This window comes from Sphaeroforma arctica (assembly GCF_001186125.1).
Source record: "Sphaeroforma arctica JP610 unplaced genomic scaffold supercont1.1496, whole genome shotgun sequence".
Taxonomy (NCBI): Eukaryota; class Ichthyosporea; order Ichthyophonida; genus Sphaeroforma; species Sphaeroforma arctica.
The window spans coordinates 1-14201 of record NW_014039062.1 but is presented as its reverse complement, the minus strand read 5'-3'; the positions used below and the strand labels follow the sequence as shown (position 1 = coordinate 14201).

General features: G+C 41.7%; 2 protein-coding genes across 2 annotated transcripts; one reads left to right on the top strand and one right to left on the bottom strand.

Moving 5' to 3' along the window:
* Window positions 1–481: 481 nt before the first annotated feature.
* On the top strand, window positions 482–3878 carry SARC_11032 (hypothetical protein; the record flags this gene model as incomplete). Its single annotated transcript, XM_014294896.1, has 5 exons — window positions 482–596; window positions 1010–1134; window positions 1986–2099; window positions 3053–3188; window positions 3432–3878. Coding segments are annotated over 5 exons (714 nt in total), but the record flags the coding sequence as incomplete, so codon positions are not given.
* Window positions 3879–11236: 7358 nt separating this feature from the next.
* SARC_11031 (hypothetical protein) lies at window positions 11237–13760 on the bottom strand. Its single transcript, XM_014294895.1, has 4 exons — window positions 13496–13760; window positions 12837–13032; window positions 12130–12226; window positions 11237–11939 (listed from the first exon to the last, which is right to left on the bottom strand). The coding sequence occupies exons 1-4, from the start codon at window positions 13698–13700 to the stop codon at window positions 11892–11894; spliced, it is 546 nt and encodes a 181-aa protein (XP_014150370.1). The 5' UTR covers window positions 13701–13760; the 3' UTR covers window positions 11237–11891.
* Between the last annotated feature and the right edge of the window lie 441 nt (window positions 13761–14201).

Sequence of the window (14201 nt, the reverse complement as noted above, 5' to 3'; positions counted from 1 at the left end):
TATATATATAGTGTGTGTTTGTGTGTTCGTGTCAATAGTCTTCTCTGTTGAAGTCAATCAAGCGACACAACAATCAAAATAGTACTTACTGATGTATACGGTGCGAGTACAAGGTCGCTTTATTATTGTCTTCAGCATACCAGACAATTGCGTTGTTGAGTGCTACTGCGTTACGACGACTGACGAACTTGTCGCTGGCAGTTTATGCGTAGTATTGTGGTTTTATAGTAGCCTATCAGCTTATTGATCGAGTTTGTGTCAGACAACTATGCGGGAAACCCGGTTGCTTCATGCCCATGGCATTGGTAAAACAGTCCCGTCTTCTGTAAGGTAGGGAAGTATAGTTCACCGCATAGTTGATGTCTCTCGTGTAAAAGGTTGTCATGTAACGAAGTGTTCTTAAAGTAAAGTCTATCGTCATAGGTAGTGCACTCTACCATTGTCTGTTGTTGCCAATATACTAACACATATCACACTGACAGGTTTCAAGCTGTGTGTTGGACGTCCTGAGGAGTTCGCATCGCTCGTGGCTGCCATGATAAAGACTAATATCGCTCCTGATTTCGTCACTGTTGATGGAACTGAGGGAGGCACAGGTACCGTATATATATATATATATATATGTGTGTGTGCCTGGTGTAAATGCTGTATACATTGGTCCTTCACATATCCTCAGTATCTACGCTTGATTTGAGTCGGTTCGCATATAGAATACAACACGTTCGAAAATATACGTACTGTCATAATTGCACCGCAGTTATTTAAAGACTGGCATTCGGAGATACGGTATACTTGATATTAATTTCTATTTAATTATTTCTATTATACACACACACGCGCCAACGCCGTCACGTATATACAACGGAAAACTAATTCTACACGCTAAGCTTCTTCACAACCAGGGCAAACTAGGTTTCCTGTACCGACTCGAGTGGGGATTCAGTACAATTCACCACATTCACCACACACATTAATTATTGTCCGCTGCATCCGATGAACATGCAAATAGGTGCGGCACCCCCAGAATTCTCGAACAGCGTGGGCATGCCCTTGATTGAAGGCCTCACCTTCGTAAATGATATCCTGACTGGTGCTGGTATCCGAGACCAAGTCAAGATCATCACTGCCGGAAAGGTATGACTTGGACTATATGTAAATGTGTATGTATATATATATATATAAATATATGCGTATAAATACGTTCAAGTGTGTATCTGTATGTTGGAATAAAGTATCATCGACATGAATGCATAAACACGCATCTATGTTGCTGTGTATGCTAGAGTGCGACTCAGTAAGCATTTAGGATATACGCCACTGATCACTCACAGACATAGCTGCGGCGGAGCACACATGTGCTTTCTACATTTAGACAGGCTGTTCTCATTTGCACCTGTGGTGTGTAGACACCCCCCGGCACACTACATATACACCTTATTACGTCGTACTACATATACACCTTATTACGTCGTACTACATATAAACCTTATTACGTCGTACGACATAAACTCCTTATTACGTCGTACTACATATACTCCTTATTACGTCGTACTACATATACTCCTTATTACGCCGTACTACATATACACCTTATTACGTCGTACTTTCACCTTATCACGTCGTACTACATATCCACCTTATTACGTCGTACTACATATACACCTTATTACGTCGTACTACATAAACTCCTTATTACGTCGTACTACATATACTTCTTATTACGTCGTACTACATATACACCTTATTACGCCGTACTACATATCCACCTTATTACGTCGTACTACATATCCACCTTATTACGTCGTACTACATATACACCTTATTCCGTCGTACTACATATACACCTTATTCCGTCGTACTACATATACACCTTATTCCGTCGTACTACATATACACCTTAATACGTCGTACCGCAACTGGTTATGGTTGGGTAGTTTCATATACTGATATGCTAACATGCTGATCTTGCTCGCGTTGTGATCCAGGTTATCAGTGGCTTCAGTGTGGTTAGGAATTTGGCGCTGGGTGCGGATATCTGCAACTCTGCGCGTGCCATGATGTTTGCCCTGGGCTGCATACAGGCGCTCAAATGTGATTCGGTAAGGGTGCTGTCTGGGTGATGTTCTGTACGTGTGTGTGTGCACATACACCACTTCAGGTTATTATGGGGCTGTGTAGTGTAGTATATTGTGCACGCAGGTGCAGTTGGTAGCGCTGTGGGTGAAGAAAAGCCGGTTTGTATGTGTACATCTGACGATGTGGTATGCTATGTTGTACTGGGTGGCCGCTTCAAGTACCTGTCAGTTGGCTCTGCGTATGCACGCACGTGCCAATAACTCTATCTTAGGCCTTCAAACTTATGTAACACTTTATTTGTATACGTGCCCCAATAATTACATTAGATATAGTCGCACATATATGTTTTAAAACGTATATTAACGTATATTGTCATTCGAGCTGAACCATTTAGGCTATTATGACGACAGCTACCTATCTCTATTCGTGCGTGCGTGTGATGTGAAATCACCATTCACTACGTTTATCTGCGATGCGCACAATGTGGATCAACAAACGCTTTACTAAGAAGGAAATGCGAGCGAGGCAACAAAAATGACGCTGCTAGGTAGTATGACACATCTACTTACAAATCAGTCAGGGTCTGAATCCACGCGTTATATATCCATCCCCTTTCCTTGCACTTCTAGCAAGCATTGTGTATTGGTACCAGCACATATACTATCTAGTATTACACATATACGTATAAATCATAGGGGTCCGAATCCACGCGTTATAGGGGTCCGAATCCACGCGTTATATATCCATCCCTTTCCTTGCACTTCTAGCAAGCATTGTGTATTGGTACCAGCAGATATACTATCTTATATTACACATCTACGTATAAATCATAGGGGTCTGAATCCACGCGTTATATATCCATCCCTTTCCTTGCACTTCTCCTAGCAAGAATTCTGTATTTGTATGTTCTACTGAAAACTAAAATACATTACTCTATCTTCTTTTCACTCGAATTCTTCGTTCCGCCACACCACAGAACAAATGCCCTTCAGGCGTAGCCACCCAAAACCCAGCGCTGATGGCAGGACTGGATCCCAACGACAAGAGCGTGCGCGTTTTCAACTACCAGAAGAACACCGTAGACGCCGCCCTGCACATCATCGGAGCTGCCGGTATGTATGCATCCTTCAGTGTATACTATAAGCAGTTACATGCGCATATTCAAGCATGTGGATGTATGTAGGGTGTATGTGTATCCCTCGGGTTCAATTTCTCCACGTTAACGCACCGAGGAGGATCACATGGACTCGATGAAAGGCGAGCGCGGCGAGAAAATACGCACACGACTATCAGACGTATGCACACAGTGAAATCACAAATCTATTGACCTACATCTGCGCACTTCACTTCCACAGGATACGACTCTCCGGCGGGTGTATCGAGAGACCATGTGATGGTGCGTACAGACGGTGTGTACTGTGCGTCCTATGCTGAGCTGTACCCAGCGGTGAAGCCCGGTTCGCTGCTGGATGGGACGGCGGAGAGGCAGAATCTGCAGCAGATCTGGGATGCTGGCCTACTGTTGGTCAATCGAGAGCACGAGGCAATCGAGCACGAGGACCATTATCTTCCGAACTAATTGCAAATTAGAACATCAATAGCTTTGTACTAGAGTCTGCGTAGGTGATGTATTTGCCGGGTGTATCAGGTAGTTGCGCACTCTGGGATGCAGGTCTTCCGCCGCCGGTGAACGGACAGCATAGGGTCTTGAAATGCCACGAGAATTATAGTCGAGAGAATACGAAACGTCATGCGTTACAAAACTGTGCACTAAACAAATAAAGTTATCTTAGAAATCAGGATCACACCGGTGCGAGGTCGACTCCATATCTCGAGGTTTGAATTATGTACCAGCACTTCTATACACTTCTGAATCAAATTTCAGGTAACGTTTATAGATACATGCAAACATGACTAGTGCGCCGCATGATACGAAATGAAAATTTTGGGCGACGATCTAGCCCATTCATATCTATTTCTATATACACCCAAGTGTATACGTACCTATGTATATTCTGTGACAGTTTGTTATCAAGTTTATTTTACCGTGAAATGTGTTCGCCGTCAGAAGTTCTCAACCACCACCTCCAAAACTGAAAAAGGCCAGAGAGCAAGAGTACAGTTATACACGCGCGTGCGTAACATTTTGATTATATCACAAATAAATGAAAACCGTATGCACATACAAATAATTATACTCAATACGCAAGTGTGTCTATTATATCTAGAGTTTTAGTGCTTGAGCCCAAAAATAATTACGAGCGTGAAGATACGAATGTGAAATTGTGCATTTATCAATTGGCACTATAAAACTCTCTACTCGCTCGATTGGCATGTTTTGCGCTCACTCATCTAGGTGTGTGCGGTGCATTTGCACACACAGTCTCATTCTCCTGCACAAAGGCTGTAAACTTGAGATCGATCAAAATCGTCCCACATTTCAACTGACCAAAAGCCTGAGGGTCTTTCGACTGCCTCGCATTATTCTTTCGCTATAACTTGCGTATCACATAGCAACGCAAGTCGATTTTGCTCTTCCTGGATGGTAACAAAAACTAATGCAAGTTTGACAGTCTTATTTAAGCCATCCGCTCTGTTGGTGAGTATGCCTTCCAACTCTTTCAGAGTTGATATGAATAGATAGCATGTTGTATCTATATAAAGGCAAGTTTTGAAAATATAGACAAGCTTGCTCAGTTGTCATACCAGTCAAGTCTGAATGCCGAAGATACAACATCGTTCTGTCCACGAATAGCAATTTCAATTGAATACGGATGGCACTTTGCCTTCTAACAGTGTCTCTTCATTTTGGCTGCTCCTATACGTCTTTACTTTCTGTACATTGCCGCGAACATCGCGATATACACTATGAATATGACGGAATGTCCGGTCTTTTCAATTATTCAATTGCAATAAGTGTGGTTTATCCACTTTCAGTTTCAGATTCAGGTTCACGGTTTATTCCACAAACGTTAAGTAGTCATGATTTGCATGTGTCGAGTAGGCGTATAAACTAGTCGCTCTGCATCAGTGAAAAAGGCTTGGGAAGGTACAGGCCATTTGGATCATTTATGACGATTCTCGCATGTTATTACCTACTGCTATAGACTGCTATAGAATGTCTTCCGCAATGAAAATTAAATGTTAGTTGCTCTTTTACCAGCAAATAATTTGACCGTCAGAAGTGAGAAATTAACTCACCGTATTTCCTCCATCGTTGTATCACTCGCACCTAGCTTCTCACGGCAGCTCGACAATCACAACTTCCCTTTAATCATCCCAGTACCTTTCTAACAAATATGAAGCCTACTGCGCATGTAGACGCATAACAACTTACCCCAATTGGAGTACATGGTAATATTCCTATCCCGCCGTGTATCAATAATACACTGATACACTCGCAAACACATACCCCGTTCAGCTCAATACCAATACCTTCTGCCTAGTATTATTGTCTTTTGGTCGGGAGGACGCGTTTGCCAGTGATCTCTGGTAAAGAATAGTTGACCGAAATTCGTTTATTTCTTCCACCATACTTTGACAAGATACAAAAGGGGTACATTGACAGAAAGGCGGTAGGCGGTGGACATGTTATAAATGCAAAACTGAATGCCGCTTTATCGCCAAGTCGATATATATGAATAGTAGAACTAAAAAAATATATAATAAAAGTTCCTTCCCTGAGATACAAAAGGTTAAAGCAATGACTTTACTACTTTTTTAACACCAATAACATGGCTACAAAACTTCTACTTCTAAGTATAAGATCGGCAAAAGTACGCATGTAGTATGAGAGTCCAACAATAGACCATCCTTTCGTATTTTAGCTAGGTATTCCCTCATGTTCACCTCTGAATTAACCACGCATATTAAAGGCTGCAAATCATATCAATGGCTATTATATACCGCGCCATCCAAGTGAATGTCTCCCGACCCTGTCAAATTTTAGAATATGCATGGAGCCCAGTGTGTAGTCATTTATTATGCTACTACATTGTACACTGACAGAGGCCGTATTTGTTGTAGCAAGGACTTGGCGCTGGCCACTGAAGATTTTAATTAACTTACATAGTCAATATTGGCAACCTCGGGATTTTGTTCACTGGGTGAGCATATCACCGTAGATCTCGGAGATGTAAAATTGTCCCATAGCCGCTTAAAGTACTATAAAATTATCAAAATGCTCACTCTGCCTCTAATCATACATCATACAGGCTCAGATTACGTCGATCCGGAGTTTGGACAGATTCTATAGTTAAATCTATTAGACATCTAAAGTTCAAACATCGCCGGACTCACATATATATATATATATATATGAGTGAGTGTGTGTGCTTGTTTGCATATATATATATATATAAATATATATATAGGGTTTCTACTGATTTGGGTTAATGTTTGGGTGATTCTGGGTATTGTTTGGGTGATTTGGGGTGATGTTTCTACTGATTTGGGTTTTGATTCTTCTACTGATTTGGGTTTTGATTCTTCTACTGATTTGGGTTTTGATTCGTCTACTGATTTGAGATAATGTTTGGGTGATTTGGGGTAATGTTTGAGTGATTTGGGATTTGGAAGAACGGAAATAGACTAACAGTTGAAGATGGACGAAGGACTTCATCGAGATATTGAAGATCCAGAAAGGCATACGAATGTAGTACATGAAGCTATGTCTATACTTTTACAAACTGCAACGGTACGGGAGTTCATTTAGTAAATGTGGTACAATTATGTGTGTGTCTGCATGATATATATTGCAACATTCATACCGATTTTATGAAGACACTAAGTTTACGAAACTTGTCTACATCGAGAGATTTTGAATAGTACGCTGCCTTTCAATCGGATCATAAATTTGTATGTTTATCGGTAATAGCACAGTATCACGCGCCTTTACAGCCATGTCAACATGCGATGATTTCTTTGACTGAATATGTCTTCCATACTATTCTGCTGTGCAGTGACCTCGGGTATTTTTTTGATTGCACGACAGTGTTCCTTCCCTAGCCCCCATATTCATATCCCAGCTTCAAAATTTTACCTTGGCCCTGAAATTACATCCCACCCCATGAAATAATATCCCAACTTTAGAGTCATTTCCCACCCCCTGAGCCAAATCCCATCCCCTAAGCTAGCGCAACCCGGTGGGTCAATTTCAACTTTTGATATGGTTGGTGCTGTTTAGTTCGTAGTCGATTTTTTTTTGTCTTAACATCGAGGACTTCAGATGTTCGTTCATCAGCCAAACAAATTCGTTTATACGACTCATCGTTATTTTCGCAGCATCTGGGATAAAACTCAAGAAGGCGAATGTTCACGAAAACGAAGACAGCTGTAAGAAATTAACGACGAACGAGTCACAGCCGACCGATTCGAAAGCGGAAGGTGGACGAATGCCGCAGCCGTGGAGGACAGTACTATAAAGTTTAAATATAAACAAAAAGCGAGTAAAACAAATTTCTACGCTGTGAGCTAGATTCTATCCAAAAGAAAAAGTCAATGCTGACAGTATTTTTGAGCTAAACGATACTACACAGGTTTTGAAAATGTTCCGAAGTGAGTAGTTTTTGTACATTTAAAGGAGCAATTGATAGTTAGGAAAAGTTAGTTGTCAGTAGTGAAAGCCTCCCAAATACTGTACATGCATATACCAACCTTTCAGATCAAATATACAGTGCACAGGTTTTCACACAATAGCAAAGGTTGATGCCTTCCTGTCTAATACTGTGCACGAAGTCTTCAATCAATCCCGTCCTGGAAACGATTTTTTTTCTTTGCCACGATGATTTTTTTCACTACTCGCAGAGGTAAAGAAGAGATGAGGCGCTTTGAGATTTTTTTTAACCTGGACTACTGACAGGCGAGTTTTGGTATTTAAAAAAAAAACATTTTAAATGGCATCTGCAGTCCACCCTTTTGGACAGGCGCCGTATAGCCCAATGAATCGCCGACAGTTGTGAGTTTGATACTTTAGCAATATTAATCGACTGTAAATATTATGTATTCAAGCTTCAATTCATCCTGAAAGGGCCGTTCAGGAAGCTAAAAAGCTATTAAAATGCGTATTCGAAGGGGGGGAAAGTATATCATCAACTTGACCTAAAGACTGCATCGCTCTGACTACTTGATTCAAGTTAGTCAATTCGAAGGAATAATAGAGTCGCAAAATTGGAAGTTTAACCTCCTGTAGATGAAGAGTCCAAAATCAGATATATATTTGTTTTCCTGCCACGATGACGTCCGAAACCTGATATGCCTGAAAAATTTAATCAGTTCCGCCCTGTAAGTAAAGGTTTACCTGCCACGATGTCTTTTACTATCCGCAAGGGTGACAGGGGGATGAGACAATGAACTCTTCTTTTCTATTAGTGCTGGGCTACCGATAGGCAAATTTTAATATTCTGAATACTTTTTAAAGGATATCATAGTCTACTCCATCCGACAAAAGCCATTTAATCTAATGAATCTCCCCAACCCGGAAGGCGTGAATTCTATGCCCCTTACATCCTTCAGGTTTGGCGAATCTTTTATTATAGTAGTTTAATCAACAGTATCATTTATCGAAACTACAACTTTTGCTGACAGGGTCGTCCAGGGTGCCAAGACGCCGAAGGTATATCCGAAGCGAACCAAAGTAGGACATCAACTTGATTCTAAGAGCAGTATCACTTTAATTTCATGATTAAATATCCAATTCGGAGAAATACAAGAGCATCGTGAAGTACAGAAAAGGCCTGTTTAGCCATTCTGGCGCGCAAAATGTAAGGAAAATTTAGATCAGAGGAAAGAACATCACTGAATAGTTATTCTAAGCTTGAAGCGCCGGAAACGGAGCATGTCGACGATATCAGGCAGGCAGTGAGAAATGGGCAACATTGGAAGTCGAGGTTAAGAAAACAAAAGAGGCGGCTGAAATTAAGAAAATATAAGTGAATTAAGTACCCAACAGGATACAGAGAAATATATCTATCACTAAGGCCGAGTCAGAGGAAGCACCTCAGTGGTTGGTCAAAATAAGACATGGTAATGTAAGAGATAAAACTGGAGCTGCTGTAAACCGAGTCCAGATTAGCACGAGCGACCGAATTAGAACAATAACAGAATTGGTTTTAGGGATAGCATACTAAATGATGACAGCTCAATTAGCTCAATTAGATGTAAAAAAAGGCAGTATATCGTAAAAATCGAAGCAAGGAAAACACAAGAAGAACCGGAGATGAAGCAAGCACGGCAAGAAGAACAAAGAAAGTGTGCGAGATCGACAATATAGCATAAATGAGGTTGAAGAAGGTGCATCAATTACAGCCACCAAATTGTAATTACAACAGGACACGGCGATGATATGCACTCGAAGCCATAAAGGAGCTTATCGCAGCACGATGTGACATAAAAGCAATCCGTCAAAAAGTAAAAAAGTGAGGTGCAGAGACGGACATTGATTTGAATTAGAATATGGTCCAAATATGGGCCGCAGAGTGACCCTACCACATAAAGGTGAAGATCGAAGAATAAAATTACAACAGCACAGTACGATACAGCGAGCAGAGACAAGCCGAATGCGGAAAAAGTCATGAATGACAGGGAAATATAGGCGGTCGAAGGGAATATGTCACTAACGAAGTTTGAGTTTAGTGCACACCATGTCGTTCATAGCACAACAAAAGAAAGGTAAGCAAAGTACAATAGCCAGACCAAAGCCACCACAGCAAGACGCGGATGAGCTGGTACAATATAACACGCAGATATATCGGGGGCAGTATATTCAAGGCAAGAGCCAATCAGAAGCCGATAGAGAGTGAAGAGAATGATTTAGAAAAAGAAAGTCAAGTACAGGGACTTAAAGAGATCCGAAGGGAATATGACACTAACGTACCTCAGCAATTGGCAGAGAGGGAGCTGACACACCGGGGACAGTATATTTAAGGCAAGAGCCAACCAGGAGCCGACAGAGACCACGGGCAACGGGATATGGAAAGAAAGTCTAGAACAACGAGTTTTTCAGAGCCGAGAAGAATGTGACTCTAAAGGAAATTTGAGGGAGTGGTTGTGCACAGTACGCCGTTAATATGTAGCACAAGACGACTAGACGTATGAAAGGTACGATAGCCACGCCAAAGATCATCAAACTAGAAGCCAAACAGGTTCGCAGTAACAAAAGTAGCTGAGAACAAATTAGACAGGAAACCTGGAATGAGAATGGTACCAGTATACAAGTGTGTATCATAAAATGTATGTTGTATGGCAAACATACAAGCTATGTTTTTCACTGGAATATTCATTCCAGAAACATCTTTGGAAGCTGCAACAAGATTGTCATAAAAGTGTATAACCAGCTACATTACTCGTAACACAAATAATCGAAGTTATCTCGAGCGAAATCGTGTGCGTGAGCAATTGAAGCCGAATTAGGCTTATTAATGACAGAGTTAATACAATACAGTCAATAGAACCCTATGGCAACTTGCGAAGCTTGCAAGAGAAAAAATATTTTAGAAAAGTTGAACGAAAGGGTACTGAATATAAATTGCTAACTGTACTGTCGGAGTGCGGCGCACAGTATTATAAATCCACACCTTCGTACGCGCCAAGAGGAAGCTGAAGGCCAACCAGAGATGAAATTTGACACGAGTCGAAGCGCAACAAACCAGTATTCAAGATGACGGACCAGAAAAATTCAGATTAGACAGTTTTATCCCTATCCGATTGTATGCCCTACATCACGCAATTAACGGACCAGAAAATTCAGATTAGGCAGTTTTATCCTTATCCGATTGTATGCCCTACATCACGCAATTAACGGACCAGAAAATTCAGATTAGGCAGTCTTTTCCCTAACCGATTGTATGCCCTACATCACACAACTAACGACAACGAGAAAATCAGTGTTGGAGCTCGGAAGGATTTCGAAGCATCTGTAGAAAATATCAACTCGCAATTGGAATAGATTTCGGCGAAAGCGGCAACACCTTGATGCGAGCTAGTACGGGAGTGAAAGTATGGAGGATTCACTTTTTAACAATTATGAGCGCTGCACTGATTCGGCATTCTCTGCGTAGTCTGAATGGTATTGTAGCAAATCCACAACTAGAGAACGCCCTGCCATGTTAATGCGACTCAGGGTGTGTGTGAGGAGGGGAAGTATGAAAATGTTCCATATTAACTTTTATAGACACACAAACGTTTGACAATGTCGTGGTATGGTGTATGGTTTCGTATGTGGATATGTCGACGTGTATGTATACAATGATCCAGGGATTGTACATGATGTGAGCACAATTTGATAACAAATATTTGCAATTTCTTTATATCAATTTTATTGATGTATCCGGACACACATTTCGTGCCCTATTTTGTCTTTAAAAAAAACCATATGTACTTCATACGGTGCTTTTTCGATATGGAGTATCGATTAGTAGCTCTAAGGCTCACCGTCGCTCCACATATCCAAAGCGTTTATACTACAATTCTCACATGTATTGAATTGTGCTATCTGCCACTGTTCTACTGAGGCCATCGAGCACGTGGTTTGTGCATGCTCCCGGTCGTTCGCTGTCACTAGTTGTCGGCGTAGTGCACTGCAAGTTGAGTTCACCATATAATAGCCAGAGTCTGTTCCGTCACGTCGGCATCTAAGGTGCCCTATGGACATGCACCTAGCACTGCCCGTGATGGTTCGCCTCTAGCCTGTAGAGTCTGCGGAGATCAAACTTCAGAGGCCACTTGTTGAGCTCTGTTCCTTGGAGAATTCAATGGTTACATATAGCGTACGACAAACAGGGACCCTCCCCCCCACTCAATCGGATAAAGGTGTCGGCTCAGATATGCAGTGTCTCCTCCCCGTGTTCTGGTTCTACTTCGCTTGACTGTTGAATGCGCAAGGACAATGGAAAAACGTACGATACACAAATCCTTTAGACCGAAAGCCACAAAAAATATATAGAGACATTTAGCAAAAAACAGAGGGGATTGAACCGCACTGTCTTCGAAAATACATGAGTGGAATGAATAGTCACGCACATGAATAGAAACAGCGGCGAGTTGAGATCCCAATACCTTGATCGCCTTCATGAGATCCTTTAGAACAAAGCCTAAGGCCCGTACGTTGCCGAAGTCCAGGAAGACACGGTCACAGAACTGCAGCACCTGCGATCTGTGAATATCAGTAGAAAGCGTGTCAGTACTACAGAATCCTATCAAGATGTACATACAGGTATAGCAAATTGTTGAATACAGACTCTCGGCTCCAGCCGAAGAGTAAAGTGTATCACATTGGCACTGTACATATAGAAGTGGATCGTGATGCATGTATCCAATGCAGCAAATGATTATTTGCCTGAGCAGCCATAAATCATACGTACAGTCGTAATGTATGTATGTATGTATGTATGTATGTATGTATGTATGTATGTATGTATGTATGTATGTATGTATGTATGTATGTATGTATGTATGTATATTATGTATGTATGAAAGTATGCGTGTATGTATGTATATATGTATGTATGTATGTATGTATGTATGTATGTATGTATGTATGTATGTATGTATGTATGTATGCATGCATGCATGCATGTATGTATGTATGTATGTATGGTATGCATGTACGTATACACGTACCAACAGCCGGACCAAGCATGTGCAAGAAATCCTTCTGGCTGACTGTATCGCAAACAACTTCAACATTCCGACCAAATTAATGGCAAAGACAGAAACAACCAGTGATAACTTTAAATAGACCTATTATGAGTCACGAGACTCACCTTTGTAGCCTACCGCGAGTGTTAAGTAAATGCGAGGCAATCACATTCTTCGCCGCTGTTGTGTTGGCCTCGACCGTGTCGTTGGGCGCGTCCGTAGTACCCGACATAGGCTCACAGTCAGGGTAGAGTGCCGGTACCTGATCTTGTGTCAAAAGCCGCACCATCATGGACAGCAGTGCGCAGGTGTCGAAGAATCCTGCGGTGATTTCAGGAGGGTGTGGTTTGAGTAGCGCTCACACACACACAAAACACGCTAACAACAAGGGCATGTCCGAGTCCCACCCAGCTACCCCTCGGGGTGTTGTGTGGGGTGACATGACACGCTATAACTTTGGAAACAAAAGATGCAAAGGATATTGTACTTGCCTCCTCTATTGGTACCAGAGGTATCACAGCCATGGCCAAACCGTGACATGCAACCATGCGTGTCAGAAAACATACCCATGCATAAACTATCTTACCTACACCTAATAGAGGGCGATGGGTTGTGAAGTCTGCGTGGGGTTATCAAATAGACAACTGATAAACACTATGAACCTAATACCAGACCAAGTCACATTCAGCTGTCACGGTTCATTCACCGCTTGACAATAAAGCGCAATACAACTACACAGACTGCACTGCCACGCACTCCATTCGTGTGCTGCATTGCTACGTACTTGATTCCAGAGCGGTATCCAGAAGTACATCCAGTGCCACCGGTAGCACTGCCAGATAGTACTTCTGTAGGAATCCCATCGCAGAGCGGACTCGAGAATCCGGTGGGTTGCCTAGCAACCCCTTGGCAAGATCTGTGGCATTCGTCAGGCTTATGCGAATGGCCTGGCACGACAGCTCGCTCACGCGGAAGTTGTGACTGCGCATACCCAGCAGAAAGTTCTCAAAGTACAGCGATTGATAGGCATCGTCAAGGACAAGCACGGCTGAGTGTATGTGGAATCACATTAGAGCACAGATTAGATATGTATATATGTAGGTGTATTCCGGATGCGAGTGTATATATATGGTATTTAACTAAAACCGATTGGGTACATGGTGCGAAGTACCACCTGTATGAAGTAGTGGTACATGTGCAAAACCAAACATATGCAGACACGTAATACACAAAAAACTAGTTGCTTTTGAAGGTGTGCATCACGATTACAAATTAGTCCGTTTATAGTGGATGTGTAAGTATATATACATACACATAAGTTCAGGGTTTGTATATAGGTAATAGTCGATGTATAGTGGATGTGTAAGTATATATACATACACATAAATAGAGGGTTTCTATTTATGTATTAGTCGATGTATAGTGGTTGTGCTATCGAATGCCACCCCCTGGTAACAAGAACAGACTCATCTATAGCCGATGTATATATA